Source organism: Pan troglodytes, chromosome 1 (genome assembly GCF_028858775.2).
Source record: "Pan troglodytes isolate AG18354 chromosome 1, NHGRI_mPanTro3-v2.0_pri, whole genome shotgun sequence".
NCBI lineage: Eukaryota > Metazoa > Chordata > Mammalia > Primates > Hominidae > Pan > Pan troglodytes.
In genome coordinates, this window is record NC_072398.2 from 225888185 (window position 1) to 225913921 (window position 25737).

At 57.9% G+C, this 25737-nt stretch overlaps 2 protein-coding genes across 22 annotated transcripts in view; one reads left to right on the plus strand and one right to left on the minus strand.

The window, feature by feature from the left end:
* CHD5 (chromodomain helicase DNA binding protein 5) overlaps nucleotides 1-15613 on the plus strand; it is a 79703-nt gene extending 64090 nt beyond the window's left edge. For 3 of the 7 annotated variants that reach the window (XR_010148419.1, XM_054662067.2, XM_054662072.2), the window contains 9 exons: nucleotides 3723-3812; nucleotides 4444-4581; nucleotides 4838-4946; nucleotides 6193-6325; nucleotides 6726-6921; nucleotides 10631-10794; nucleotides 10901-11015; nucleotides 11123-11176; nucleotides 11981-12327. Coding sequence is in view for 5 of the 7 variants with exons in the window: in XM_054662067.2 (XP_054518042.1) it covers nucleotides 3723-3812; nucleotides 4444-4581; nucleotides 4838-4946; nucleotides 6193-6325; nucleotides 6726-6921; nucleotides 10631-10794; nucleotides 10901-11015; nucleotides 11123-11130 (953 nt within the window). In the remaining 2 variants the exon portion in view is untranslated. Of the gene's footprint in view, nucleotides 1-3722; nucleotides 3813-4443; nucleotides 4582-4837; nucleotides 4947-6192; nucleotides 6326-6725; nucleotides 6922-10630; nucleotides 10795-10900; nucleotides 11016-11122; nucleotides 11177-11980 lie in introns of all 7 variants that reach the window. The other 4 variants (XM_016953031.4, XM_054662069.1, XM_063787016.1 and 1 more) reach the window with 3 other exon arrangements.
* A 596-nt stretch (nucleotides 15614-16209) lies between these two features.
* The window catches only part of KCNAB2 (potassium voltage-gated channel subfamily A regulatory beta subunit 2), a 111778-nt gene continuing 102250 nt past the window's right edge, over nucleotides 16210-25737 (minus strand). For 10 of the 15 annotated variants that reach the window (XM_054662154.2, XM_054662146.2, XM_054662148.2 and 7 more), the window contains 6 exons: nucleotides 22944-23029; nucleotides 21986-22106; nucleotides 21805-21899; nucleotides 20645-20765; nucleotides 20044-20132; nucleotides 16210-18916 (listed from right to left, as the gene is read on the minus strand). In XM_054662154.2, coding sequence (XP_054518129.1) covers nucleotides 18827-18916; nucleotides 20044-20132; nucleotides 20645-20765; nucleotides 21805-21899; nucleotides 21986-22106; nucleotides 22944-23029 — 602 coding nt within the window. In that variant the 3' untranslated portion in view covers nucleotides 16210-18826. Of the gene's footprint in view, nucleotides 18917-19752; nucleotides 20133-20644; nucleotides 20766-21804; nucleotides 21900-21985; nucleotides 22107-22943; nucleotides 23030-25737 lie in introns of those variants that run through there. The other 5 variants (XM_063787098.1, XM_054662136.2, XM_016953000.4 and 2 more) reach the window with 2 other exon arrangements.

Consider the following 25737-nt stretch of genomic DNA (forward strand, 5'->3'; position numbering starts at 1 on the left):
GTACAATTGAAGATGGGATAGGGATCTTCCCTCAGCACTTTGCAGATATTCTTCCTTTTTTATTTGGCATTCATTATGCTGAGAAGGCTGCTGAGAAGCTGAGAAGGCTGCTGTTGGTGTAATTGCGGCTCCTGTCTAGGAAGTTTGTCATTTCTATCTTTTCTCACATTGACAGACTGCTTTGAAGACATTCTCTTTGTCTTTGGTGATATGTAGCTTCACTACAATGGAGGGTATTTTTTGTTTTGTTTTTAGAGTGGAGTTTTTGTTTATTTTGTGTGTGACTCACTGTGATTCTTAAAGCTGAATATTTATGTCCTGCATCAATTGTGGGAAAATTCTCAGTCATTCTCTCTTTGAATATTTTCTTTGCCCTCATTATGTTTATTTTGTCCTTCTGGAATTCCTATTACTCATTGATTGGTTCATTCATCCAACAAACATATATATATACACATGCATATATATATTTTGAGCCTGCTGAGTGTCAGATGCTGTCCCAGGCACTGAGGACACAAGCAATGAACCAAAACAGCTGAAAGCTTCATTCCGTGGAGTTTGTATTCCACTGGGGAACACAGGCAATCCACAATAAACAGAAATACGTGTTGTTCAACCACAGACTCCAAATGCTCTAAAGAAGAAAGCAGAGTACAAGGTTAGCAAAAGATGGGGGCTGATAAGTTTTCATATCTTTTGCTTCTTTTTTGTTATCTATTTCTCTGCCAGGCTTTTTGAGTAATCTTCAGATCCAGCTTCCATGTATATTTTCTTTGCACAGCTGTTTTTTGAAACCTTCCCAGTTGTGTTATTTTGCATGGCTGTGTCACAAATTACTGCAAACTTAGTGGCTTAAAACAGCATTCACCATGAGCTCACAGTTGTGTGGGTCTGATGCCTGGCGTGGTGTAGCTGGGTGTTCTGCTCAGGATATCACAAGGTTCAGGACATCAAAGTATCGAGTAGGTTGAGTTCTCATCTGGAGGCCCTGGGGAAAAGTCCACATCCATGCTCACTCCTTGTTGTTGGCAGAATTCAGTTCCTTGAGGCTGGAGGACTGAGGTCCCATTTCCTTGCTGGCTGTCAGCTGGGTCCGTTTTCAGCACCTGGAAGCCACCACATTCCTGCCATGTAGCCTCGTCTGTCTTCAAGCCAGCAGTGGTGAACAGAAACCCTCCCGTGCTTCGCATCCTTGACTTCCTTTTCTGTGACCAGCCAGAGAAAAGGGCTCGTGTGGTCAGGTTAGGCCTACTCAGGTCATCTCCCTGTTTTAAGGTCACCCGTGCCGCAAAACGGAACCTGCTCTGGGGAGTCGAGTTTGTCCTCTTCACCTTCCAGGGGATCTTGCAGGGCGTGGACACCAAGGGCCAGAAGTCTTGGAGCCCATGTTGGAATTCTGCAATTAAATTCTGCAATTAAAATGTTAATGATTGTGTGTTTCCTTTCGTTTTTTTTTTTTTTTGTGACAGAGTCTCTCTCCCGCCTCAGCCTCCCAAGTAGCTGGGACTACAGGCGCCCGCCACCACGCCCGGCTAACGAAGTCCGGCTAATTTTTTGTATTTTTAGTAGAGACAGGGTTTCACTGTGTTAGCCAGGATGGTCTCGATCTCCTGACCTCGTGATCTGCCCGCCTCGGCCTCCCAAAGTGCTGGGATTACAGGCGTGAGACACCGCGCCTGCCCCCCCCTTTTTTTTTTTTTTTTTTGAGATGGAGTCTCGCTCTGTCACCCAGGCTGGAGTGCAGTGGTGCAATCTCGGCTCACTGTAGCCTCTGCTTCCCGGGTTCAAGTGATTCTCCTGCCTCAGCCTCCTGAGTAGCTGGGATTACAGGCACCTGCCACCACACCTGCCTAATTTTTGTATTTTTAGTAGAGACAGGATTTCACCATGTTGGTCAGGCTGGTCTCAAACTCCTGACCTCAAGTGATCCGCCCACATTTCTAGAAATTTTATGTTTTTTTTTCTAGTTTTGAGGGAGTCTTATTCTTTCCCTGTGGATTCTCTTCCTTCTTTTTCTTTTTTCTCTGTCTTTGGTCACCCTAGACATATTTATTTTAGAGCGAGCTTTTTCAACCTGTGTGGTCCGTGGGACAAATGTGGCCCAGGATGGCTTTGAATGTGGCCCAACACGAATTCATAAACTTTCTTAAAACATTATGAGATTTTTTTTTGTGATATATATATATCACACAAAAAAGTGTGTGTGTGTGTTTATGTGTATGTATATATAAGCTCATCAGCTGTCATCAGTGTTTAGTGTATTTTATGTGTGGCCCAAGACGGTTCTTCTTCCAGTGTGGCCCAGGGAAGCCGAAAGATTGGACACCTCTGTTTGAGAGTCTCCGACATTGTCCTATTAGCCCCAGGCGCTTGTCTGCTTCCTGTGCGTTGGCTGGTGGGGGATCATTGTTTTCTGGGTTTAGATTGGGTGCATCCTCATCAGGAATTGTGATTTTTTTTTTTTTTTTGAGATGGAGTCTCACTCTGTCACCCAGGCTGGAGTGCAGTGGTGTGATCTCGGCTCACTGCAACCTCTGCCTCCCGGGTTCAAGCGATTCTCCTGCCTCAACCTCCCGAGTAGCTAGGATTACAGGCACGTGCCACCACACCTGGCTAATTTTTAAAAAATATTTTTGGTAGAGACAGGGTTTCACCATATTGGTCAGGCTGGTCTCGAACTCCTGACCTTGTGATCCTCTGGCCTCGGCCTCCCAAAGTGCTAGGATTACAGGCGTGAGCCACCGCGCCCGGCCTGGATTGTGGTTTTTATCTGCAGGAGCTCCGTGTCCTCTGGGGAGTGGGAGCGTCCCTCCCCTTTTGTTTCTGGAGGCTCAGGCCGGGAGGTTTCATGGGCGGTGTCCCTCTGGGAGCAGCTTTATGATGCTGTCTCTGCCTTGGGTGGTCCAGTTCATATCCCACACCCACGAGGACAAGGCGTTGGGTGTGGGTTCCTCACTGGAGACCTTCTTTTCCTTGATCCCGTGGTGGAGACAGGCCATCTCACTCCCGTGGCCAGTGGTGAGAACTTTCCTTCAGAGACCACGGTGTTGGAGCGTGTTGGCATCATTCCAGTTCTCTGCATCTTTTGGGCTTGAGGCCTCCCCTGTCCTGCCTGGGTCCTGAGACACAGCCCCAAGTTCCAAGCTCTCCAGGCTTCTTCCTGGTGTCTCATCACCCCAACCTGGGGCCCCTGGACACCAGCTCCTGCTTCCTCACTTTCAGTTTCCCCTTCCTTCCTGGCACCCGGTGATTTCCTTCTCTTCTTGGGAACTCATCTTCTGTGTGCTGTTTTTTTTTGAAACAGCGTCTTGCTCTGTCACTCAGGCTGGAGTGCAGTGGTGCCATCTCGGCTCATGGGAGCCTTGATCTCCTAGGCTCAAGCGACCCTCCCACCTCAGCTTCCTGAACAGCTGGGACCACAGGCGCATGGCGCCAAGCCCAGCTAATTTGTTGTATTTTTTGTAGAGACGAGATTTCACTATGTTGCCAGGCTGGTCTTGAACTCCTGGTCTGAAGTGATCCTCCTGCCTCGGCCTCCCAAAATACTGGGATTACAGCATGGGCCACTGCACCTGGCCGAGGAGAGCTCTTTTTGGTGGCACCTATTGGACTCTGCGGAACATATTGATGGATAGGGTTCCGTGGGTGGAAAGCCACCAGCCCAGAGTCCTCTCTGTTTTCTGGGACCCCACCCCATGCCGCGAACCCTCTTTTTCTTGCAGAGGAGGTGCTTCCTGAGAAGGAGAAGATCCTGGACAAGCTGGAGCTGAGCTTGATCCACAGCAGAGGGGACAGTTCGGAACTCAGGCCAGGTCTGGGGCTCTTCTGTGTTCTCTACCTGTGCCCCATGGTCCCTTGAGGGTGCCCTCTGGACCCTGTTCAGCCTCCCACAGTCTCCCAGGCGCTGTCCCCTTGGCCCCAGGCCTGATTGGAGCTGGCAGATGGGAGCCTGGATTCACCAGCCCCTCACAGCCAATTCCGGGGACAGCCTCTCCCCTCCTCTCTCCTGAGCCCTGCTGTGCCCTTGCCGCTAAGAGAAAGGAGAGCTGGTCATAGAGCCTGGCCTGGGGGATTTGGGGTTCAGCTGGAAGCTTTGCATACCTCTAGGCCCTGGAATGTTCTGGAACAGTTGTCCTCAGATCAGCCCCCTCAGGCAGCTCTGTCTTTGAACTTGAACTGTACTTTTCACAGTGCTCTCCTGTCCTACTCCTGGGTGGTCCTGATGTGGTGGGGGAGGAGCACTAGGGCCTGGAGCTAAGCCTCCCTGCCAAGGACAGAGAGAGAGGCCGTTGGCTTGTTTAAGACCCTTCTGGGCAGTGAGCCCCCTGAGGACAAGGGGATGTTTTCTACTTGCCTCCTGGGTCCCCCGTGCTTGGCAGAGAGAGGCCGCTGGGCACTGCTTTTTGGATGGATGGATGGATGAATGTGATCTGTCCCCGGCAGATGACACCAAGGCTGAGGAGAAGGAGCCCATTGAAACACAGCAAAACGGTGACAAAGAGGAAGATGACGAGGGGAAGAAGGAGGACAAGAAGGGGAAATTCAAGTTCATGTTCAACATCGCGGACGGGGGCTTCACGGGTATTGGGGTTGGGGGTTGGGCAGAGAGCTGAGGCTTCCTGACTGTGGGTCCCAGGAGTCTAGACCAGTGGTTAACTTTATACTAGAGTGTGACTGGTTGATGGAAGTCCATCGTATAACCTTTCTTAGCCACGCTGGAACACTGGACCTCTGGGGGTGGAGGCAGTGGCAAGTAGGGAGGGAGCGGCTCTCCAAGCCTGCCTGTGCGTGAGAGCTGGGGCACTTCTCACCCTGCTCACCTTGGCTTGTTTCCCAGAGTTGCACACGCTGTGGCAGAACGAGGAGCGGGCTGCTGTATCCTCTGGGAAAATCTACGACATCTGGCACCGGCGCCATGACTACTGGCTGCTGGCGGGCATCGTGACGTATCCTTGGCCAGGCCGGGCTGGGCAGGCACTTGCCCGTTCCTCCGTGGACCTCGGGGAGAGCCCTCTGAGAGCTCCGGGGGAAGCCTTCCTCGTTCTTCCTCAATCTTCCTCACTTCTGGCGGTGGCTAGAAATCCTCGGCATTGCTGTGTCGCCCGCTCCCCGCTGCTGTCATCACGGCTTCTTCCTTGTGTGTCTCTGTCTGGGTCCACATTGCTCTCTTTTTTTTTTTTTTTTTTGAGATAGAGTTTCACTCTGTCACCCAGGCTGGAGTGTAGCAGCTTGATCTCGGCTCACTGCAACTGCTGCCTCCCGGGTTCAAGCGATTCTCCTGCCTCAGCCTCCTGAGTAGCTGGGATTACAGGTGTGCCCCACCACACCTGGCTAATTTTTGTATTTTTAGTAGAGATGGGGTTTCACCATGTTGGCCAGGCTGGTCTCGAACTCCTGACCTCAAGTGATCCACCCACCTTGGCCTCCCAAAGTGCTGAGATTACAGGCGTCAGCCACCACACCCAGCCTTTTTCTTTTTTTTTTTTTTTGAGGTGGAGTCTCGCTCTGTGGCCTAGGCTGAAGTGCAGTGGTGCGATCTCAGCTCACTGCAACCTCTGCCTCCTGGGTTCAAGTGATTCTTCTGCCTCAGCCTCCTGAGTAGCTGGGACTACAGGCATGCACCACCACTCCCAGCTAGTTTTTGTAATTTTAGTAGAGACGGGGTTTCACCTTGTTGGCCAGGCTGGTCTCGAGCTCCTGGCCTCAAGTGATCTGCCCGCCTTGGCCTCCCAAAATGCTGGGATTACAGGCGTGAGCCACCATGCCTGGCCCCAAATTTTCCTCTTCTTATGAGCATCTCAGTCATTGAGTTTAGGGCCCACCCTAGTCCAGCATGACCCTTTCTTAACTTCATTACATCTGCAAATACCCTATTTCCGAAAAAGGTTCCCATTCACAGGCGCTGGGGGCAAGACTTAAACGTATGCACCCCAGGTTGTTGGGGTGAAGAGTTAACCCTCTGAAGCCCCGGGGCTGTGTCTGGTGCACCCAGGGCACCTGTCAGTGTCTGCTGATACTGTCACTGTTGTGTCATCAATATGTTCCTCGTGCAGCTGGGCTTAAGGACTTGCCTGAGAGCGTACAGCCAGAATGCCGACCCCCGGGCCGGCCCCTCCCCCTCCCTGAGCTGCCTCCCCCTACGGCCCCACCACTTCTAATGGCCAGGTTTGCCCTTAATGGTGCCCCACCCAGGCACGGCTACGCCCGCTGGCAGGACATCCAGAATGACCCACGGTACATGATCCTCAACGAGCCCTTCAAGTCTGAGGTCCACAAGGGCAACTACCTGGAGATGAAGAACAAGTTCCTGGCCCGCAGGTTTAAGGTCTGTCTTCTGAAGGGCCAAGGCTGCAGGGGGCAGGGAGGGACGGGTGTCAGGAGGACCCTCGCAAAGGCAAAGGAATTAGCAGCAACCCCTCCCCATGTACCTGGGTCACGCTGCCACGAAGCATCAGTATGTCCATCAACTAACAGTGGTGGATCCTTGCTCTGGCCCTGGCCCCACCGGGAAGTATCTGCTGCCTTGGGGTGTTGGGGTACAGAGAACCCAGCTTGGTGACAGCTCCAAGAGTTGGCCACCACCAGGCCAGGGTGGGCAGCAGATGGCAGTACATCCTCTTTCCCTCCTTTCTGCCGGGAGCCTTGGCCTGGGGTGGGCGCTGGTGGAGCACGGAGGGTAGCCATTCAGGGGGAGGGGCCGGGCCGACGCTGCGCCCCGCCCCCAGCTGCTGGAGCAGGCGTTGGTCATTGAGGAGCAGCTCCGGAGGGCCGCGTACCTGAACATGACGCAGGACCCCAACCACCCCGCCATGGCCCTCAACGCCCGCCTGGCTGAAGTGGAGTGCCTCGCCGAGAGCCACCAGCACCTGTCCAAGGAGTCCCTTGCTGGGAACAAGCCTGCCAATGCCGTCCTGCACAAGGGTGAGCAAGCCCTGCCCCCCACGGTGCAGCTCCCCCCACCTTCCTCCTGCCCAGCGAGCGCTCTTGGCTGTAGATGAGGGCACTGATGGGGTAGGGGCTGGGGACAGATGTCAGCCCAGAGGGCGGTGGACTTCTGGGCCAAGATGGAACAGTCCTGTCATCAGACCCCTTATCTCCCCTGCAGGGAAACTGAGGCTGCTTGCTTCTCCAGCCTGTTTCTCAAGCCTGCTCTGTGCAGGCCCCGGCCCGGGCTAGTGACACAGAAAACCACGAAACTGTAAAGGCTTCTGAGTCCTGATAGCGTGACTTAAATGCACTGTGTCTTTAGCCCGGGCAATACCCATCAGCCTGGAGCCTTCTCCTTGGCCCCGTGCGGGAAGGGAAGTAGTTTGCCCAAGATCTCCCAGGATTCAGATCTTTGGTGCTGGCTGCACATCTCTGCCTGTGGTCACAGGGCACACTTCTGCCCTCGGGGCTCCCGGCTGGTTGTGGGAGGGGGTGGCCCTGTGGTGAGAGTTGCTGGACCCATCCCCGTGCCCTGCAGCCCTCCCTGGTGTACTCTGATCCTGTGCCCAGCAGGGCCTGGGGCTGCAGGTCTCCCTGAGAACTCTTAGGAGGGAAGCCCAGCGTCAGGCAGCGCTTCTGGCTGGCTCGTCTGCAGCCCGTGGGCCCCTGCCCAGCCCAGAGGGGCTCCTGGGAGGAGTTCTTTGGAAGCTCCTGCTGTGTCCCCACTTGGCAGTGCTGCCTGCAGCTTGGGAGGGCCTGGTGTAGGGCACCCCCTGGTGCCCGGTTCTGGGCAGGTGCAGTCATACACCCTTGCAAATAAGCCCCAGCTCTCGGGCTACCTCCCCGGCACAGCCCTTCATCCCTCCATCCCTCCATGCCTCCATCCTTCCACCCCTCCATCATCCCTCCATGCCTCCGTCCTTCCGCCCCTCCATCCCTCTATTCTTTCACCCCTCAATCCCTCATCCCTTATCCCTCCATCCTTCCACACCTCCATCCTTCCACCCCTCCATCCCTCCATTATCCCTTCATCATACCTCCATCCCTTCATCCCTCCATCTCTCCATCATCCCTTCATCATCTCCATCATTGCTCCATCCCTCCATCATCCTTCCATTATCCCTCCATCCTTCCACCCCATCCCCCATCTCTCCATCATCTCTCCATCCTTCCATCTCTCCATCTCTCTACCCCTCCATCCCTCTATCCCTCCATCATCCCTTCGTCCTTCCATTCCTCCATCCCTCCATTATCCCTTCATCATACCTTCATCCCTTCATCCCTCCGTCTCTCCATCTTCCCTCTATCATCTCTCCATCATCACTCCATCCCTCTATCATCCTTCCGTCATCTCTCCATCCCTCCATCCTTCCACCCCTCCATCTCTCCATCATCCCTCCATCTTTCCACCCCTCCATCATTCCTCCATCCCTCCATCATCCCTCTATGCCTCCATGTCTCCACCATCCCTCCATCATCCCTCCATCCCTCCATCCCTTCACCCCTCCATCACCCATCCCTCCACCATCCCTTCATCCCTCCATCCCCCATCTCTCCATCATCCCTCCATCCTTCCATCCCTCCATCATCCCATCCCTCCACCTTCCTGCCATCCTTCCATCTTCCATTATCCCTCCATCTCTCCATCCTTCCACCCCTCCATCCCTCCATCATCCCTCCATGCCTCCATCTCTCCATTATCCTTCATCATCCCTCCATCACTCCATCATTCCTTCATTCTTCCATCATCCCTCCATCCCTCCATTATTCTTCATCATCCCTCCATCCCTCCATTATTCCTCCATCATCCCTTCATTCTTCCATCATCCCTCCATCCCTCCATCATCCCTCCATCTCTCCATCATCCATCATCCCTCCATCCCTCTATTATTCCTCCATGCCTCCATCTCTCCATTATCCTTCATCATCCCTCCATCCCTCCATTATTCCTCCATCATCCCTTCATTCTTCCATCATCCCTCCATCCCTCCATCATCCCTCTATGCCTCCATGTCTCCACCATCCCTCCATCATCCCTCTATCTCTCCATCATCCCTCCATCCCTCCATCCCTTCACCCCTCCATCACCCATCCCTCCACCATCCCTTCATCCCTCCATCCCCCATCTCTCCATCATCCCTCCATCCTTCCATCCCTCCATCATCCCATCCCTCCACCTTCCTTCCATCCTTCCATCTTCCATTATCCCTCCATCCCTCCATTATTCCTCCATCATCCCTTCATTCTTCCATCATCCCTCCATCTCTCCATCATCCATCATCCCTCCATCCCTCTATTATTCCTCCATCTCTCCATCATCCCTCCATCCCTATATTATCCCTCCATCATCCCTTCATTTTTCCATCATCCCTTCATCCCTCCATCATCGCTTCATCCCTATATCCCTTTATCTCTCCATCATCCCTTCATCATCCCTACATCCCTTTATCTCTCCATCATCCCCTCATCATCCCTCCATCCCTCCATCTCTCCACCCCTCCATCCCTCCATCATCCCTCCATCTATCCATCATCCCTTCATCATCCCTACATCCCTTTATCTCTCCATCATCCCCTCATCATCCCTCCATCCCTCCATCTCTCCACCCCTCCATCCCTCCATCATCCCTCCATCTATCCATCATCCCTTCATCATCCCTACATCCCTTTATCTCTCCATCATCCCCTCATCATCCCTCCATCCCTCCATCTCTCCACCCCTCCATTCCTCCATCATCCCTCCATCTCTCCATCATCCCTTCATTATCCCTCCATCCCTCCAACATCCAACCATCATCCTTTCATCATCCCTCCATCTCTCCACTCCTCCATCCCACCATCATCCCTCCATCTCTCCATCATCCCTTCATTATCCCTCCATCCCTCCATCATCCCTCCATCCCTCCATCTTCCCTCCATTATCCCTACATGATCCCTCCATCCCTCATCCTTCCACCCCTCCATCCTTCCATCCCTCCATCCCTCCATCATCCCTCCATCCCTCCATCATCCGTCCATCCCTCCATCTTCCCCCATCCCTCCATCTTCCCTCCATCCCTCCATCTTCACTCCATTATCCCTACATTATCCCTCCATCTCTCCATCCTTCCACCCCTCCATTCGTCCATCCTTCCACTCCTCCATCCCTCCATCATCCTTCTATCTCTCCATCATTCCTCCATCCCTCCATCTTCTTTCCATTCCTCCATCTTCCCTCCATTATCCCTACATGATCCCTCCATCCCTCATCCTTCCACCCCTCCATCCTTCCATCCCTCCATCCCTCCATCATCCCTCCATCCCTCCATCTTCCCCCATCCCTCCATCTTCCCTCCATCCCTCCATCTTCGCTCCATTATCCCTACATTATCCCTCCATCCCTCCGTCCTTCCACCCCTCCATTCATCCGTCCTTCCACCCCTCCATCCCTCCATCATCCTTCTATCTCTCCATCATTCCTCCATCCCTCCATCTTCTTTCCATTCCTCCATCTTCCCTCCATTATCCCTCCATCATCCCTCCATCCTTCCACCCCTCCACCCCTCCATCCCTCCATCCCTCCATCCCTCCATCCTTCCACCCTTCCACTGCTCCACCCCTCCACCCCTCCACCCCTCCATCCCTCCATCCCTCCATCCTTCCACTCCTCCATCCCTCCACCCCTCCATCCCTCCATCCTACCATCCCTCCGCCTCCCACCACAGTCCTGAACCAACTGGAGGAGCTGCTGAGCGACATGAAGGCCGACGTGACCCGGCTGCCATCCATGCTGTCCCGCATCCCCCCGGTGGCCGCCCGGCTGCAGATGTCGGAGCGCAGCATCCTGAGCCGCCTGACCAACCGCGCCGGGGACCCCACCATCCAGCAGGTCAGGCTCGGCCTGTGTGCCCCGGCCCGAGCCCCCTGGCGTGCCCCTGGGTGGAGGCTGGGTGGGGGGCCTGAGACCACCTGTGAAGCTGAGTCCTTGCCTCCAGGGCGCTTTCGGCTCCTCCCAGATGTACAGCAACAACTTTGGGCCCAACTTCCGGGGCCCTGGACCGGGAGGGATTGTCAACTACAACCAGATGCCCCTGGGGCCCTATGTGACCGGTAGGTGCCCGTCCGCTCCGGGCAGCATGCACACGGGTGCCCGCCGGGCCCGGCCTGCCTGCTGCTGCCAACGTCAGGCAAGCCCGGCTCTCCTCTTTTTTTGACAGATATCTAGCCGTCCTCGAGACTTCCCTGTGTTGCAGCGCTCATTTCCAGCTGAGGTGAGGGCTGCTGGGTGCTGTGTTCCTCCCCACCACCCCATTGCTGGCAAACCAGGCCTGGCCACAGTCAGCCCTGCCCCTGCACTTGACTCCCGTCCCTAAGTCCTGGAGCTTTTACTGCCTCCGGCGGCTTTGAGAGCCACCCACCTGCCTGGAGCCCCTCTACCTTGCCCCCTTGGCCCTGGGACCACCTTGTGGCCAGCGTGTCTGTCCACTGGGAGGCTGGGGTGGCAGGACATGAAGGGGTCGGTGGACTTGGGTGAGCTCCTGTGTGTGCACATGTGTTCTCATTTGCACACGTTCCCAGCGGAAGTCAGAGACTGCTGCCCCCGCCTGGAGCCCTGTCCTGCCCCTGCTGTCCTGCTGGTGGCAGGACATCACATCTTGTCTTACACCCTCACTTCCTGCCCAGGACCAGGAGGGTGGCTGAGGGTTTTGTGGGGGCTATTGGCCAGGAGAGGGGGCTTATTTCAGAGAAACTGCCAGTTCATTCTGGTCTTCTCTGGGGCCACCAGCCTCCACTACGCTGTGTCTGTCCCTGTGGGAACCGTGTCTTGCTGGAGGAGGCTCCAGAGGGGCTTCCTGGCTGGCTGCCCCTGCCCGCTGCTGCTTCCTGGGTGCTTTCGGCACTCTGGGTGTAGCTCATGGCCTGGCCCGGCAGCCTGTGGCTGGGAGGTCGTGGCTGGGGGGCACCCCGATCATAGTTGGTTGTGATAGGTGGAGAAGCAGCTACAGGCTGTTGGGTGCCACCCTGATGCCCCTATAACTGCCCACCTGCTTAACCCACTGATTTGCGTTTTGCAGCCACGCCTGCCGGGCCACCTGCCCGACCCACATGGGAGAGAAAAGCTGCCACCTTTTTAGGAGCCAGCGCCACCTTGGGACAAAAAGGGAAACCTAGTAATGCCATCACATGGAGGACGAGGCCCAGCTCAGCTGGGCCAGAGCCCAGAAGTGCCACCTCATCATAATTCAAGTGTTCTTCCACACAGCGTTGCCCCCACAACCACGCCGGACGTGCCCCCTCGCCACCTTTTCCAGACGACTTCTTAGAAGAGATTTCATTTATTTGTACATCTTTTGCACTTTCCTATTGAAGACTTGAACACGTTTGTCTTGATAAAAGTTGGATGACGTATGGAAGATTCGAACCTACAGCACTGATGTCTCTTTACCGATGGGTTCCAGACCCAAGGTAGTCCTGGCACTGCCCTGTGGACTGAGCCCAGCTGGGGAGGACATGGCGCCTGGTGCCCTAGGAGCCCTCAGTGTCCCCTACCTGACCTGTCTGCACCTGTGTGACTGCCCCTTCTGATTTGGCCCCCTGCCCGCTTGGAGCCTCCCAGCAACAGACAGGGCAGGTTTGGGGAGCCGCTGTCCAGCCCTATGGTGAGACCCTGGCTGACATTTCCCCTCCTTCCTGCCAAGGCTGGAGGCCGCCAGGTGTTTGCTCTCTCCTTGTGGGGAGGTGGATCCTCTGCCAGCAGGTGTCTGTCCCTGGCCCAGCGCATCTTGAAGGCCCTGGACTCTGTTACCGGTTGGGGGCCTGTGGCCCCGGCTCTTCACAGCAGGCAGAAGCGTATGATCCCAGGGAGGGTGGACTGGGGGGGCCAGCACTTGCCTCGGAGCCACTGCTGCGTTGGGTTTGCCTTCTGCCAGAGGTGTGGTTAAGGGCAGTGATAGCTGCGCCCCAGCAAGGAGGGTCATGGGCCCTGAGCTGGCCCAGGAGACCCTGGCCCTGCCCTGTGCCCTGGGATGCCTACCCTGCCCACCTCCGGAGGTGGAACCGGGCTGCCCCTGGGGGCCTGGACTTGTCCCATTCCCCTGTCCCTGGAAAGGCCTTCCCGGGGGCTTTTTGCCTGAGGCTGCACTCTTGGAAGGCGTGGGGAGAGTTCTGCCTGGAGGGGGACTGGACCCAGTGCCCTCTGCAGACCCCTCCCAGCCGCAGCACCAAGGGCTTGCTGCCTTGTTTCCTGCCAGGAGCGCCCTGAAATCCCAAAACCATCTTCCCACATGTGGGTTGTTGGAATCCCACCCACTCCCCTGGACCCTGCCCCTCCAAGTTGGGGACGGAGATGGGGAGCAGGTCAGGCCCTCCCTAGGCCTGTTTGTGTGTGATCCTTCTCCTGGCCCCAGGTCGACCTGGAAGGCATTTCTGAGTCTTGTACTGGGACCTTCCCAGGGAAGGTGCCTTGGGGTGCAGAATCCTGGGAATGTTAGGAAAGGGCTGCGTGAAAAACCCAGCTGGGCCTGGGGTGGAGGTGCACACGGGCTGGGGTTCAGCTCCTTGGAGAGGGCCTGCCTGGGACTGAGGGGGCCAGGGCTGGGTCAGGATTCACCAGCTTGTGTTGCAGACACTGGAGCAATTGCCTGGCCCTCCCTAAGCCCTATATGCCTCACTCATAATGAGGCTGTCTCTGAACCCCGGAGGGCGGGACCTACAAGTCCTTCCTCTTGGCGCATTCCCACACTCCAGTCTGGATCCAGGTCTGCAAGGCCAGCCCGACCCTGACACTGCACGTGGGCGTAGTGGGGAGCACCCTGGAGTGGAGATGATTGTCAGCGGGCTCACATGTTATGGTTTATCCACATGCGTGTTGTGTGCTCTGCGGTGCCTCCTGGCAAAGGGTCCTGGCTCGGGTCAGAAGCTCACTCCCATGCCCTCGTCCCCAAACAAGCAGTGGCAAGCACTGGGGTTGGCCCTCGTTGGGAGCAGTGCCCACCTTCCTTGGCCCACAGCAGATAGTTCCCGAGCAGCAGGACTGGAGGCCTGTGGCGGTCAGGACAGGGGTCTGTGTCTCCACCCCAAGGGCTGATGGTCCCTCCCCTGTGGGCCCTTCCTCTCAGGCAGCCTTGCTCTGTCCCTTCCTCTCTGCTTCACTCCCAGGCCTCGCCAGGGCTCCCTTCTCCTCTGCCTGGTTAGACTCGGGCACCCAGGAAAGCCTGGCCAGGGCTCCTTTGGGCCTGGGCCCCCTGCACTGCCTGGTCCAGAAGGGGTGGTGCTGTCCGTGGCCAGCACCCCAGGGCCCGGGAGGGGTGGGCTACTAGAGTCAGAGCGGGTTTGGGGCTGACCAGTTTGGGAGAGGAGAAAAGATCTGAGAATGTCCTTCTTGGTTTGTCAGTCATCTCTGCCCAAAGTGGTGATGGTGGTGTCCGTATGTTTGGCGTCTTTGGGCTGGGTTTGGTTTTTGCTGCTGGTAGAATCAGGGTCCTTGGGCATGAACGTGAGCCCAAAGTGCCAGTCTGCGATTGGAAATTTCCAGCCACTTTAAGCCAGTGCTGAGTAGGGCTTCTGCAGAGCCATGTTTGAGCCAAGGTCTTGGAAGGCATTGCCCCATGGGCTCAGGTGACTCGGGGTGGAGTGAGCACGTCTGCAGGGCCCTCTCATACACGCCTGAGGCAGAAGCAGCGTCCCCCGTGAAAGCCACCTTCCGAAGCTCCTGCGTTTTTTGCAAACTTGGCTTCCCCCAGGGGCAGGCCGGACTTTCCCTGCCCCCTATGATTGAAGTCCTCCTGCTTTTGGGGGCTGCCTTCCCAGAGTCCCCCGGGTGCTCCCCTGCCGAGGTCAGGAGCTGACCAAGCCTTGGCCCGGTGACACCTGCAGCCCTCACTCCTGTCATCCCAGGACACTTGAGGCCCAAGGAGGTGGAGTGGAGAGTGGGCTCGGGTGCATGGGAGCCAGAAGCCAGGTGGACTTGGTCAAGTGTTGGTCACTTGGAGCCTCCAGTGTGCGTCGGGGTCTGTGGGCAGGGGACAGGGCGTGGGTGGGGGCCGAGGCTGGCACGCCCCTCTGCCCTCACCGTCTTGGTGACCTGGCCTCGGCCCCTCCCCCAAGTCTCTTCTGTGCAAGGCCCGCCTCGGCCTCGGCAGCTGGTTCCTGTCCCGTTTTCTGTGTCTGAAAGTTTACAGGTTGTGGTGCATCAGCCCAAACTCACTGGCGTTGTGTTTTTTTTTCTTTAATTTTCAGATTTTTTTTTTAAACAAAGTATTTTTTTAGGTGCGATAACCCAGAAAGGGCCCGTTGGGTGTGTGTGTGTGTCCTGAACTCCTCAAGCAGAGATTGGAGCCCAAGCACCCCTGGAGAGGAAGGGAGGGTCCCACTGGCCCGTGGGGTCTGAGTTCAGGGGTGTGGAGGGAGCAGACTCCACCGGCCCAGGCCCAGCTAAGAGGGGGCCGACCCCCTTCCCCAGGCACAGCCCCAGGCTGGCAAAGGGAGGGCCCTGGGCTGGGTGCAGGGCGCGCCAGGAGTCCCAGCCAGGGTGGCCCCGGCGGGGGCGGGTCCAGCTTTGGAAGCCAGGCTCCCCTGTGAGCCGTGGCTTGTCTGGTCTTCGCCCACGGGAGGCTGGACAGAGGCTGTAGCCAACACAATCACCTTTACTTTGTACTCTGTGTGTATGTTTTGGTTTTCTGTGTTTTAATAAATCCTTTGGGAAAGGATTTAATCAGAGGTTTTTTCTTTTTAAGATTCAAGATTTAGAATGGGGGTGGGGGCTGGGGCCAGGGAGGAGTGGTGGGGGGTGGGGGCGTGTCCAGAAGCCTTCTCTTGCCTGGGATGGTCATTTCACGGGTGCAGGGGCTCACTGGGAAGGAGGGGAGCCCGAAACGGGTGTGCTGGGGTGAGGCCCCTCTCACCTGTACCCCAAACACATACCATGAGAGCTTCCCCAGGCCTGGACCTCTGTCCTTATGAGAACAGCAGCCAGCCAGGTCCCCAGAGGGACAGCAGCCTCCCAGCAAGCAGCTTTGGGCCCTCAGAGTTGGTGAAAGAGAATGTGTGTGTTGGGGGCGGCAGGGGAGGCACGCACCCTCCCTTGGCTGAATCGCTTGGGAGAGATGAGGGACAGGTCTTACGACCACCCTGTCCCCATTCTCTGTCCCCGCTCTCTCTCCACGGGCCCTTTCCAACCCACCTGCCCTTGGCTGCAGGCTCCGGTTTGGGGGATGCCCCAGGCCCTGCTGCTGGCAGCCTTTTCCTCCCCTCCCGAGTCACCCTGGCCCAGCCCTGACCCCGAGGAAATGAGAGGAGCAAAAAGTCACAGAGACCGATGGGTTTGGGCTTTATTTTGTCATTCCATAAATACGGTGGCTGTGTCGCGGTCTGAGTCTCGTTTGGAAGCTCGAGGCATAGGACAGTCTCTGCCTGGGCAGGGAATGCAGTTAGCTGAGGAACCACGGTAGGTTTAAAAAAAAAAAAGACTCGGGGAGAGAAAAAGCACATTATTTACATGACTGGACAAGGACAGAAGGTGGGAGGAAGCCCCTGTCACTCCTTGGGACCTGGGATCTGAGCACAAAGCTGAGTGGGAAACAGTGGGGGCTCCGCAGCGCCCAGCAGGGCCAGCGCCCTCCTTTCTAGAACCCGACTGCCCTTGGTCTTCTGTCCTTTCTTGGATGGTCCTACCCAATACCCCCTCCCGAGAGGGGGGACCTGGCCCTGGGAGGCAGAGCCCCTCACATCCTCCCTGTAGATGGGTGTGGAACAAACAGGACATCCAGGAACCAGGTCGTGGAAAGAGCTGCGCCGGAGGCTGCCTGCATCCTGACAACGGGGCCTGGCCTCTCTGTGTTTGGCAAACCCGCAGCCTTTGGGGGCTCAGCTGCCCCAGGTGTGCCTCGCGTTAAGCAGCAGTGCCCACCCTGGGCACCACCTCGCGCTGGTCCCTCTTCCAACAGTGGGTGGGGCTGGGTGGCAGTGGGGATGGGGCCAGCCACCCTCCCTGACGGCGAGGGTGGGCCACCTGCCCTCTGGCACCATTGGCCACTGCAGGACCCTGTCCGGGAAGGAAGCGGGCGACCCCCACCTGGGCCCAGGGCCATAGGCTGGGACCTCCGTTGGGAAAGGACTTCCCCACCCCACACTCACAGGGCTGCTTCTGGTGAAGCAGGCAGCAGGACTGAGTGGAGACCCCCGGGACTTGGTCTGTGAGGAGGGGCAAGGGTTCTAGGCGCCAGGGGCAGCATGAAGGTGGGTCGGTAATAGCAGAAGCTGATCCCTCTCCTCCCCTCACCCCAGCCTCTCCCTGCTGGCCTTTCTGACTTTCACAGTTTCCCAGGCCTTGGCCCGGCCAGGACTGGACAGCAGGCTCCTGCAGGACGGCAGGGTGGAGCCTTCTGGAATAGTGGCTCCTCCAGGGGCAAAGCGGGAACAGAGGTGCCTGCACTAAGGGTGTGCCCTGGGGGCAGGAGACACAGGCTTCCCTATGGAGCTAGCTGGCGAGGGGTGGGGGTGGCTTCAGTGGAGCCCTGCCCTGCGTGGTCTGCAAAGCCTGGGTACTGCTCGGGACACAGGCCTGGGCCTGTAGGTGGCACCCCGCACCTGCAGACTTACTGGCATCCCTTGCCCTCCGGCCCAAGCTGCACGGGGGCGTCACTCTGGCCTGTCCTGCCCTCTCTCCCCTCTGCCCAGCCTGTCCCAGGTGTCAGGCAGTGGGAGGGGCTAACCAGCCCTGGCCATCTTTCCAGGGAGAGGTTCCCTGAGGTCTTTTCCTACATTGTGGGGGTGCTGTGGGGGTGCAGCCCCCAAGTCATGGGCACAGAAAACCCCAAGGACCCTTCCTTACTGAAAGGGTCCAAGCATGCGCGCTACAAAACCCAAGCCCACCACCTCGGTGCAGAGCAGCGGCCTGGGCTGGAGGGCGGCTTTAGAGAAAGTCTCCAGGGGCCGAGAGGAGTGCATCCTTGTGCACAGGGCCAGCCCCTGCTGCCACTTGCCGCGGTGTGGCCAGCAGCCACCGTGCAGCTAGGAGCACATGACCACAGGGCCTTCCGGGGCCAGGACAGAGGGGTGGCCAGACAGAGGGGCCTGCCCCACTGGGACCCCTCCCAAGCGCTCCGGGCCTCACTGGCATGAGGCTCATCATTGGTGTGTAGGAGGAAGACGGTGGGAGGCTGAGCTAGAAATCACACCGCTACGCTTTTTGTGGCTCCCAGACTGCAGAGTCAATCCCCCTGGGGTCCCTGCCCCTGCCAGCAAGGGTGGGGGTGGGTGGGGGTCAAGGGCCAGCTCGAGCTTGGTAGGCACGGCCCCTGCCGGGACCCAGTGGGGCAGGTTGGAGCAGAAAAGGATGGGGGAGGAATCTGGGGTCAGGCCCCAGATTCCTGGAGCCCTTGGAAAGTGGGAGGTGGAGGAAGACCCCCAGTGGGGAGGCCCTGCCCCAGCAACCAAGGCCCTGGCAGAAGGGGCCCCTCGATGGGCCAGACCCCTTTCCCCTCTCCCCCTACACCAAGTAGGGATTCTCAGCAGAGGAGAGGCCGGCCCTGCCCACCCCAAGGACCCAACCAGGCCTTGGCCTGGCCTTGACTTTGGGAACCTTGGAAATCTTTGGGCCTTGACTTTGGGAATCTTGGCTGTGGCTGGGAGAAAGCTGGGTGGTCTTGGAGGATGAGCAGAGGTGACAGGCTTGGGTGGGACCGTTTGAACATCCTTCCTAACCAGTGCCTTCCCCGGCACAGACTGGACTTCGACATTGTCCGGCGAAGCAGTGGGTGGTGTCTGGCAGCGACTTGGGAGATCATTTCCCAATGACATCACAGTGTGGTGTTTTCTCTTGGATGCAAACCACACTCTTCACTTGGCTTCAAAACAGCTTAAGCGAGCGAACAGAGACTAGGAGGGAACGGAAACTGTCCGAGCAGGCGGGCGGGGGCGGCTTAGGATCTGTAGTCCTTTTTGCTGTAGGGTTTATTGCCCAAAATACTATCAATCTCGTGGATAATGGAAGACGACAGTTTCGGAAGGACCTGCGTGCAAGAACAACAACAAATCAGAATCCCACCAACAAGACGGGCCTGGCCTGGGGAGGAGGTGGGGCCAGGCTCTTCCAGATGGTCGGCTGGCCAGGCCCGGGTTACCCCATCACATCTGGGCTCCATCTGAGGCAGATGGAGGCCACGCTGCTTTTGTGTTTCAGAAGGTTTGGGGCAGAGAGGAAGCATGCCTGGGTCTGTGCACTCCCTCTCAAATGTCAAGGTGCCCTAGAACCTTCCTGAAGGGTGGTGGCAGCAGTGACATAAAATGGAAACTCCAGGCCAAATGCTGTACTTCCATGTCTGTGACTGCTTTTTCCAGCTGCGCCTGCCTCAGCTAACAGCACCGCCACCCTTCCGGGTGACACACCCGGGGACCGACTTCCACCTCGCCTTCTCACCCCCACATCCAGTTTGTCAGCCAGTCCCGGGGGCCCCACCTTCCCAAACATCCAGGATCCAACCACCACTCCCGTCTTGGACCTGCAGCTGCCACTTCCCACCAGGGCTCTCTGCTTCGACTTTTGCTTCCCAAAGCCTCCCCGACGGAGCAGCCGGAGAGCAGCCTCCCTTTCCAGGCTGAGCTGCAGCTCGCCCTCCTCTGCCCACAATTTTGCCACGGCTCCCGTCTCACTCAGAAGTCCCTGGAGGTGTTTCGTGCCTCTCGGGATCTGCCCCTCTGCTCCAGGCCTTTTTGGGCCTTTGCATCAACTCTTCATGCTGGTGGAAGGTTCTTCCCGCAGGCATTTGCGTGACTTACTCCGCATCTCTCAAGACTGCTCAAGCACCACCTTCTCAACAAGCCCACCTGACAGGCCCCCTTGAACCTGAGTCTGCAGCGCCACTGTCCCTGGCCCCAGCTCCCTCCCTTTATCTCTGGCTTCTCTCCTACAGCGCTCGTCCACCCTGACACACATTCTAACCTCCTTGTTTCGTGCAGTTAGTGTTCATGTCTGTTCCTGCTGGAAAGCAAGCTCTCCAGGAGCACAACTCTGATGGTTCACGGGCGCATCCTGAGTGCCTAGAACAGAGCCTGGCACGCAGGACGAGCCTGGGAGGATGCACTGGATGGGGCTCGGGCTGGGATGGGCCCTCTGCCCAGCAAGGCCTCTCACTCTTACCTGTATTGCCCCAATGTTCTCCATGAGCTGGTCCGCATTGGAGGCCCCCAGGAGCACGGAGCTGACCCCCTCATTCCTCAGGCACCAGGCTGTGGCGGTGAGACCCAAGGTGAGGGAGAAACACCCACGACAGGGGCCCCTGATGGGTCTGCCTTGCCTCTGACTGGGCCGAGAGACCCAGCATCTTGGTCTGGGGGGCTGAGGGGGTCTAGGAAGCCCTGCAGTGCTGGGCACGGGCTTTGTCTAAGAGGTGGCTGGAGGCAGCATGGGGGAGCCCGCTGCTCCCTGATGGAGAGGTGGCCCAAGTGCTTAGCGCTCCCCATCCTCTTCCCATGAAAGCGGGAGCCCCATTACCCATGGCTGGCAGATGGAGGGGGTGGCCCAGGTCCTCAGGGACTCCTGACATCCCCCTAGAGGCATGGGGTCCCAACCATGCCCCTTAGAGCCCGATTACCCGAGGCTGGCTGGGGGATGATGTCCAGGGATCCCTCCCCTCTCTCCCCAGAGACACTGGCCCCATGGCAACCCCACCCTGTTACCTACGGCCAGCTGGGGCAGGTTCTCCCCAGGGGCACTGGCCCCATGGCGACCCCACCGTTACCTATGGCCAGCTGAGGCAGGGTGCAGCCCAGGCGCTCGGCGATGGCCTGCAGCTCCTTCAGCTTGGCTTGCTGGCGCCGGCCCTCCTCACTAAGGATCTTGTCCTTCAGCCACTGGTAGCCCTGGTTGCGGGGGAGGGGAGCAGCACAGCTACAGATGAGAGCAGGTCACCTGGACCCCCACGTGCAGGGGGCCGATGGGCTCATTCCTTCTGGACCCTTCTCCCTCATAGGGGCTCTTCTCATCTTGAAGCCAGGGCAGTGCCCCTGCCCCAGGCCTCTCAAGTAGGGGAGAGTGGGCAGTGGGCCGGGCATGGGCTGGTGGATGAGCGGGGCCTGTCCAGGCTCTGAAGTGCAAAGACTGTGGTGCTGGCCCAACCCCAAGTCAGGACAAGGAGGCGAGGTGCTGGCCTTCCTTCTCTTAGGAAATTTGGCAGCCTGGGGTCTCGGCTGCCACTGGTGGCCCAGAAGAACCTCCTGGCCCTAGGGGAGTGCTCTCTCCCCTGGCCATCCCCCCCAGAGGATTGCAGGGCCTCCTGGAGGGGGGCCCTGACCTTGCCATGGGATGGGAGGAGTCGGGGGCCAGGCCATGTTGCCCTGGAACCCAGGGCTGTGGGCCCCAGTGCTGAGACTGCTGGCTGGACAGACTTTCTTGGCCTGCTCCTTGTTCTCCAGATCCTGCAGTCTGGGGACCCTCCTGAGTCCCCATTCGGAGGTTGTGTGGTGGGGAGGGGCGCCTCTCCCAGGGTCACCTCCATGTGGCTTTGCAGCCCCCATCTCGGAGCCCAGGCCCAGGGGTCTCAGAGTTCTGAATGCTGGGCTGTGGTGGGGGGCAGAGGTGGGGGGATGTGGTAGGGGGTAGAGATGGGGGGATGTGGTGGGGGCAGAGGTGGGGGGATGTGGTGGGGGCAGAGGTGGGGGGATGTGAAAGGGCCTCTCCACTTGGACCTGTGCCACAGGCTGGGCAGCCCCTCTACACATGGGATCAGGCCAGAAGGGGCTCCATGTTCTCACGCCAAGGAGCCCGCCCCCAGCAGACCGAGGTGGGAGCAGCTGCAGCTCCCGGAATCCCTGCCCAGCACCAAAGCAGTCGGCCCAAAGGTCCTACCCGTCCAAAATGCCTATCCCCTGCCCGTCCCTCCCCACCAGGCTGTTCCTTCACCTTCAAGGAGGCTCTTGAGTAGGGTGGGATGCCACTGTCGTACTTGCCAGAAACAATGCCACAGGCCAGAGGGGACCAGGTCATGGCGCCCACTCCTGAAGAGGAAAAGCAGGTGGAGTCAAGCCCTGGGCCTGAGAGCAGGGGTGGGGTGGGGCGGGGCGAGGGGCCCGAGGGTGCCCACCTATCTTGTGGAACAGCTCCGGCAGCTGCACCTCCACTTTCTCACGCTGGAACATGTGGTACTCAGCCTGCTCGCAGATGGGCGGGGTCAGGTTGAACTGCCGGGCCACGGAGTAGGCCTCCTGTGAAGGCAGAAAGGGACCCCGAGGGCCCTTGCCTGTGAGCAGGCGGGGGGCTGCCGGGGCAGCCAGGGAGAGGGCACCAAGGTGTCCCCGGAGCAGGCTGGCCCAGCAGCTGCAGCCCGGGCTCCCCACTGCTCACACTCATAGCTTCCCTGGGAGCCAGGGAGGCCCTGGTGAGCTGGGAAAAGGAGGTGGGTGGTGGGACCCCCAGGCCGGAGGGTCCAGTTATGAGCAGCCCAGGCTCTGAACCACACAGCCTGGATGTTAATCTTGGCCCAAGCTGTGTGACCTTGGCATGTTACTGAACCGCTCTGTGCCACAGTGTCCACATCTGAAAAATGGGCTGCCTGCGGCACTCACCTGGTAAAGGCACCGGTGAGGATTGCATGTGAGAGGGTCCCTGTGAAACCCTTGACCCTAACAGCACCGGGCACGTCTCAGGAGCCCAGTGGAAACAGCTGACGGTGTTGTCACCCCAGAGTGCTTGCTGAGCTCCAGGGCATCTGCTAAGAGCTTCACACTGGCTCTCTCAGGGACTCCTTAGAATGGCCCCATGGGGGCTTGCCTAGCAGATGTGTTCTACAGGTGAGTAAACAAGCTCAGAGATGTTAAGCCATTTGTCCAGGGCCACACAGCGCTGGGATCCATGCAGAATCCCCGTCTGCAAGGCCTACAGACATAACCACCACACTCCACCATCCTGTCCCTCCCTTAGCACCCAGGCATCGGTGCAGTTGGGACCAAAGGCACAGACCCCGCCAGAGCTTTGGGGTCTCCATACGCAGCCGGTGCCGGGAGTCTGTGCCTGGACACACACATGCTGCGCGGCCACCGTACCATGATCTCCATGGAGCTCCAGCGTGACGTGCCCCAGTACATGGCCATCCCCTGGTTGATGACGTGGGTCATGGCGCGGACGGTCTCTGTCGTGAGAGAAAGGGAAACCGCAGGTGGGGGGCAGCCAGGGCTCAGGGCCAGCCTCGGGACATTCTGCAAATACAGGCAGGATGCTGGGAGGAGGGACAGGGGCTGCGAAGATGTCTTGCAAGCAGTGTACTTCCTGGCTCTGAAGTTGGGTGTGGGAGGGGTTTTTTGGGATGAAAGAGAAAAGTGAACCACAATCCTAGAAGTTGGTCGTGAAAACAATTTCCCCGACTGGTTACAGGCCTATGGAAATGTTGAAAAATGGGTTATGGATGGACCGTGATGTTTCTATGGTAGATTAGAGGGGACAATCAAAGAATGTGGCTCTGGACTCTAGAACTGGAGGTTCTCTGGTCTGGGGAAGATTCGAGGGCCCCGATCACTCAGGAAGGACCAGGTGAATGCATGAACGTTACAGTCAGATTGGCGGCAGGAGGGACATGTGTTTTTGCGTTTCTGGTCTCCTACTTCGGGCTATTCCAAAGTCTAATTGGAACAGAGAGTGGGCTGGATAAGGAGATGTGGCAGGACCTGGGGCGCCATATGGTCCCGGAGAATAGGGCTTCGGGGCTGAGCTCATGTTTCCTGTCATGTCCAGGAGACTGAGAAGTGGGCGTGGAAAGCCTTGTAAGACCATGGCCCAGGTTCTCAAACCAGCCCAGCACCAGGCCAGAGTCCCAACCCGCCTGTCCCCTGGCAAGGGGTGGTCCCAGGGCCACAGGGTTCTGGGTGCTCCTCCTTTGAGGGGCCAGGGCCTGGAGTAGGACAGTTTCGAGGCTCCATGAGCCCTGGGAACAACCTGAATCGTGGACGGCAGAGACTCCTAAGGCCCTGAGGATGAAATCGCGGAGACTCCACGCTGGCCTTTTAAAGAAGAGAGGAGGGACCCTCGCCCCAGCGACACAGTGGATTCTTCCCAGTATTCAAAAATGTTTTTGAGACATAGCAATCTGCTCGTTATAGCTCCCTCTCAGCCTCATGGGGATATTGTGATTTTAAAAACAGAACTTGGCGTCGAAATTTCAAATTTCAGAAGCCTCTTAGCTTTGCAGGGCAAGGGACTATGGCGCTAGGCTTCTCACGGGTCGGATACAGTGCTTGCAAGTTCGACCGCCAAAGGCAGTGTGGGAGTGCAAGTGTTTCTAAAAACAGCAACAACGTTGACCCTGGAAAAGCCCTGGCTCTCCCTCAGTGCCTGCTTGTCCTTTGCCCATGCTGCGTGGAAGCTGAGGTCCTGAAAATGCTGGGAGTGGGGCTGATGGGAAGGAAGGAAGGATGGAAGATGCTGGGTTTGTTCTGCAGGCTCCCCCTTGGAATGGCAACGAGGCCACAAAGTGGCAGTGCTGGCTTCCCGTCCACTTCTGTTTTGGGGGTCGCTCCCTGAGTGCCCCTTTACTGAGGTCCACCCTGAGCAGAACCTGGGGCCTCCTAAAGGCTAGAGCTGAGGCCACTGGGGTTTCTGGAGTGGTGGTCTCGGCAGACTCACCCAGGACCCCTGGCAAACCACCCTTGGCTTCCACGCTTGCAGGCCCAGCCCTGCTCTCTGCTTACTTCCAAGGTCAGAGGTTGTAGCTCCTGGGAATCCTCTCTGTCCCCTCCTGGGGGTGGAGATCTGGGAGGGAGTCTGAACTCTCTGGGCCACCTCCCTGGGCCACCTGCTTTAACTGCCAACACCGATAGACCCTCGGGAAATGCCTGGTTGGGAAAGTTTGAGGAGAACCTAGAGGGTCCCAGGAGAATCTCTGACTACATCCTACCCAGGTCCGGGCTCCTGGCCTGGCCGGCCTTGTGGTTTTTTAGAAACACTCTCGGGGCACCTGTGAGCATGCAGCATCAGTTCCCGATTCTTCTCAGCCAAGGCTTAGGTCCACATGCCAGACAGAGGGAAGCCAAGGCCCCCAAGGCCAGCCCCGTTCCCTCACTCTCCCTCCCCGGCAGCTGTCTCAGGTCTCCAAGGTCCCAGCCAGTGAAACCGCACGCTGCCCTGCGGCGCCCCTTCCATGCAGTGATGGAGAGACGGGGCTGACGGGGCAGGAGCCTCTGGCTGTCCTGAGGTGGGGAGTCTTAGGCAAAGGCCCCTGGGCTCCCTGGAGGATCTGGGCAGAAGCAGACTGGACAGGGAGCCCACATGAGGGAGCACCCTGCACTTGTGCCCAAGTGTGATATCAGTGGCCCCAGACCCAGGGACAATTAGGGACAACTGTCCTTCACCTCAATATTTAATGGGGTTGAACGGAAGTAGGAGGACTGAATCCTTCTAGCTGCTGCCAAAACCCACAGCATCTCCTGCCGCATCACAAATAATACATGGGGGTTCAGGTGGCAGCACCAGTTGGCAGACAGGGGCCCAGGCCCAGGGAGACCGACACCTGCCCTTGGGGTGGGGTCCTGGGGCCGTTAGCTGTGGGGAGGGCAGAGAGACTGTGCGTGGCCAGAGGGCACCTCCTGGTTTCAGAAGGCTGCCGGCTCCTGTGGTTATTCTTTCAGGAGGAAAATGATTCCACGTTGATGGAGCGCTATGGCAACCTGGTGAGAGGGGACACGCAGCCAGCATGCCGTCCGAGGAGCAGCGTGCTGTGGACCAGGCAGCGTGACAAGCCAGGTGATCTCTGCCTCCAGGAGAGACAGGAGCTTAGCAAACATAAACCATGGAGGAGCTAAGACTTGGTGGGGGGCTGTGTGTTCTGGGGTCCCTGATGGCTTTGCT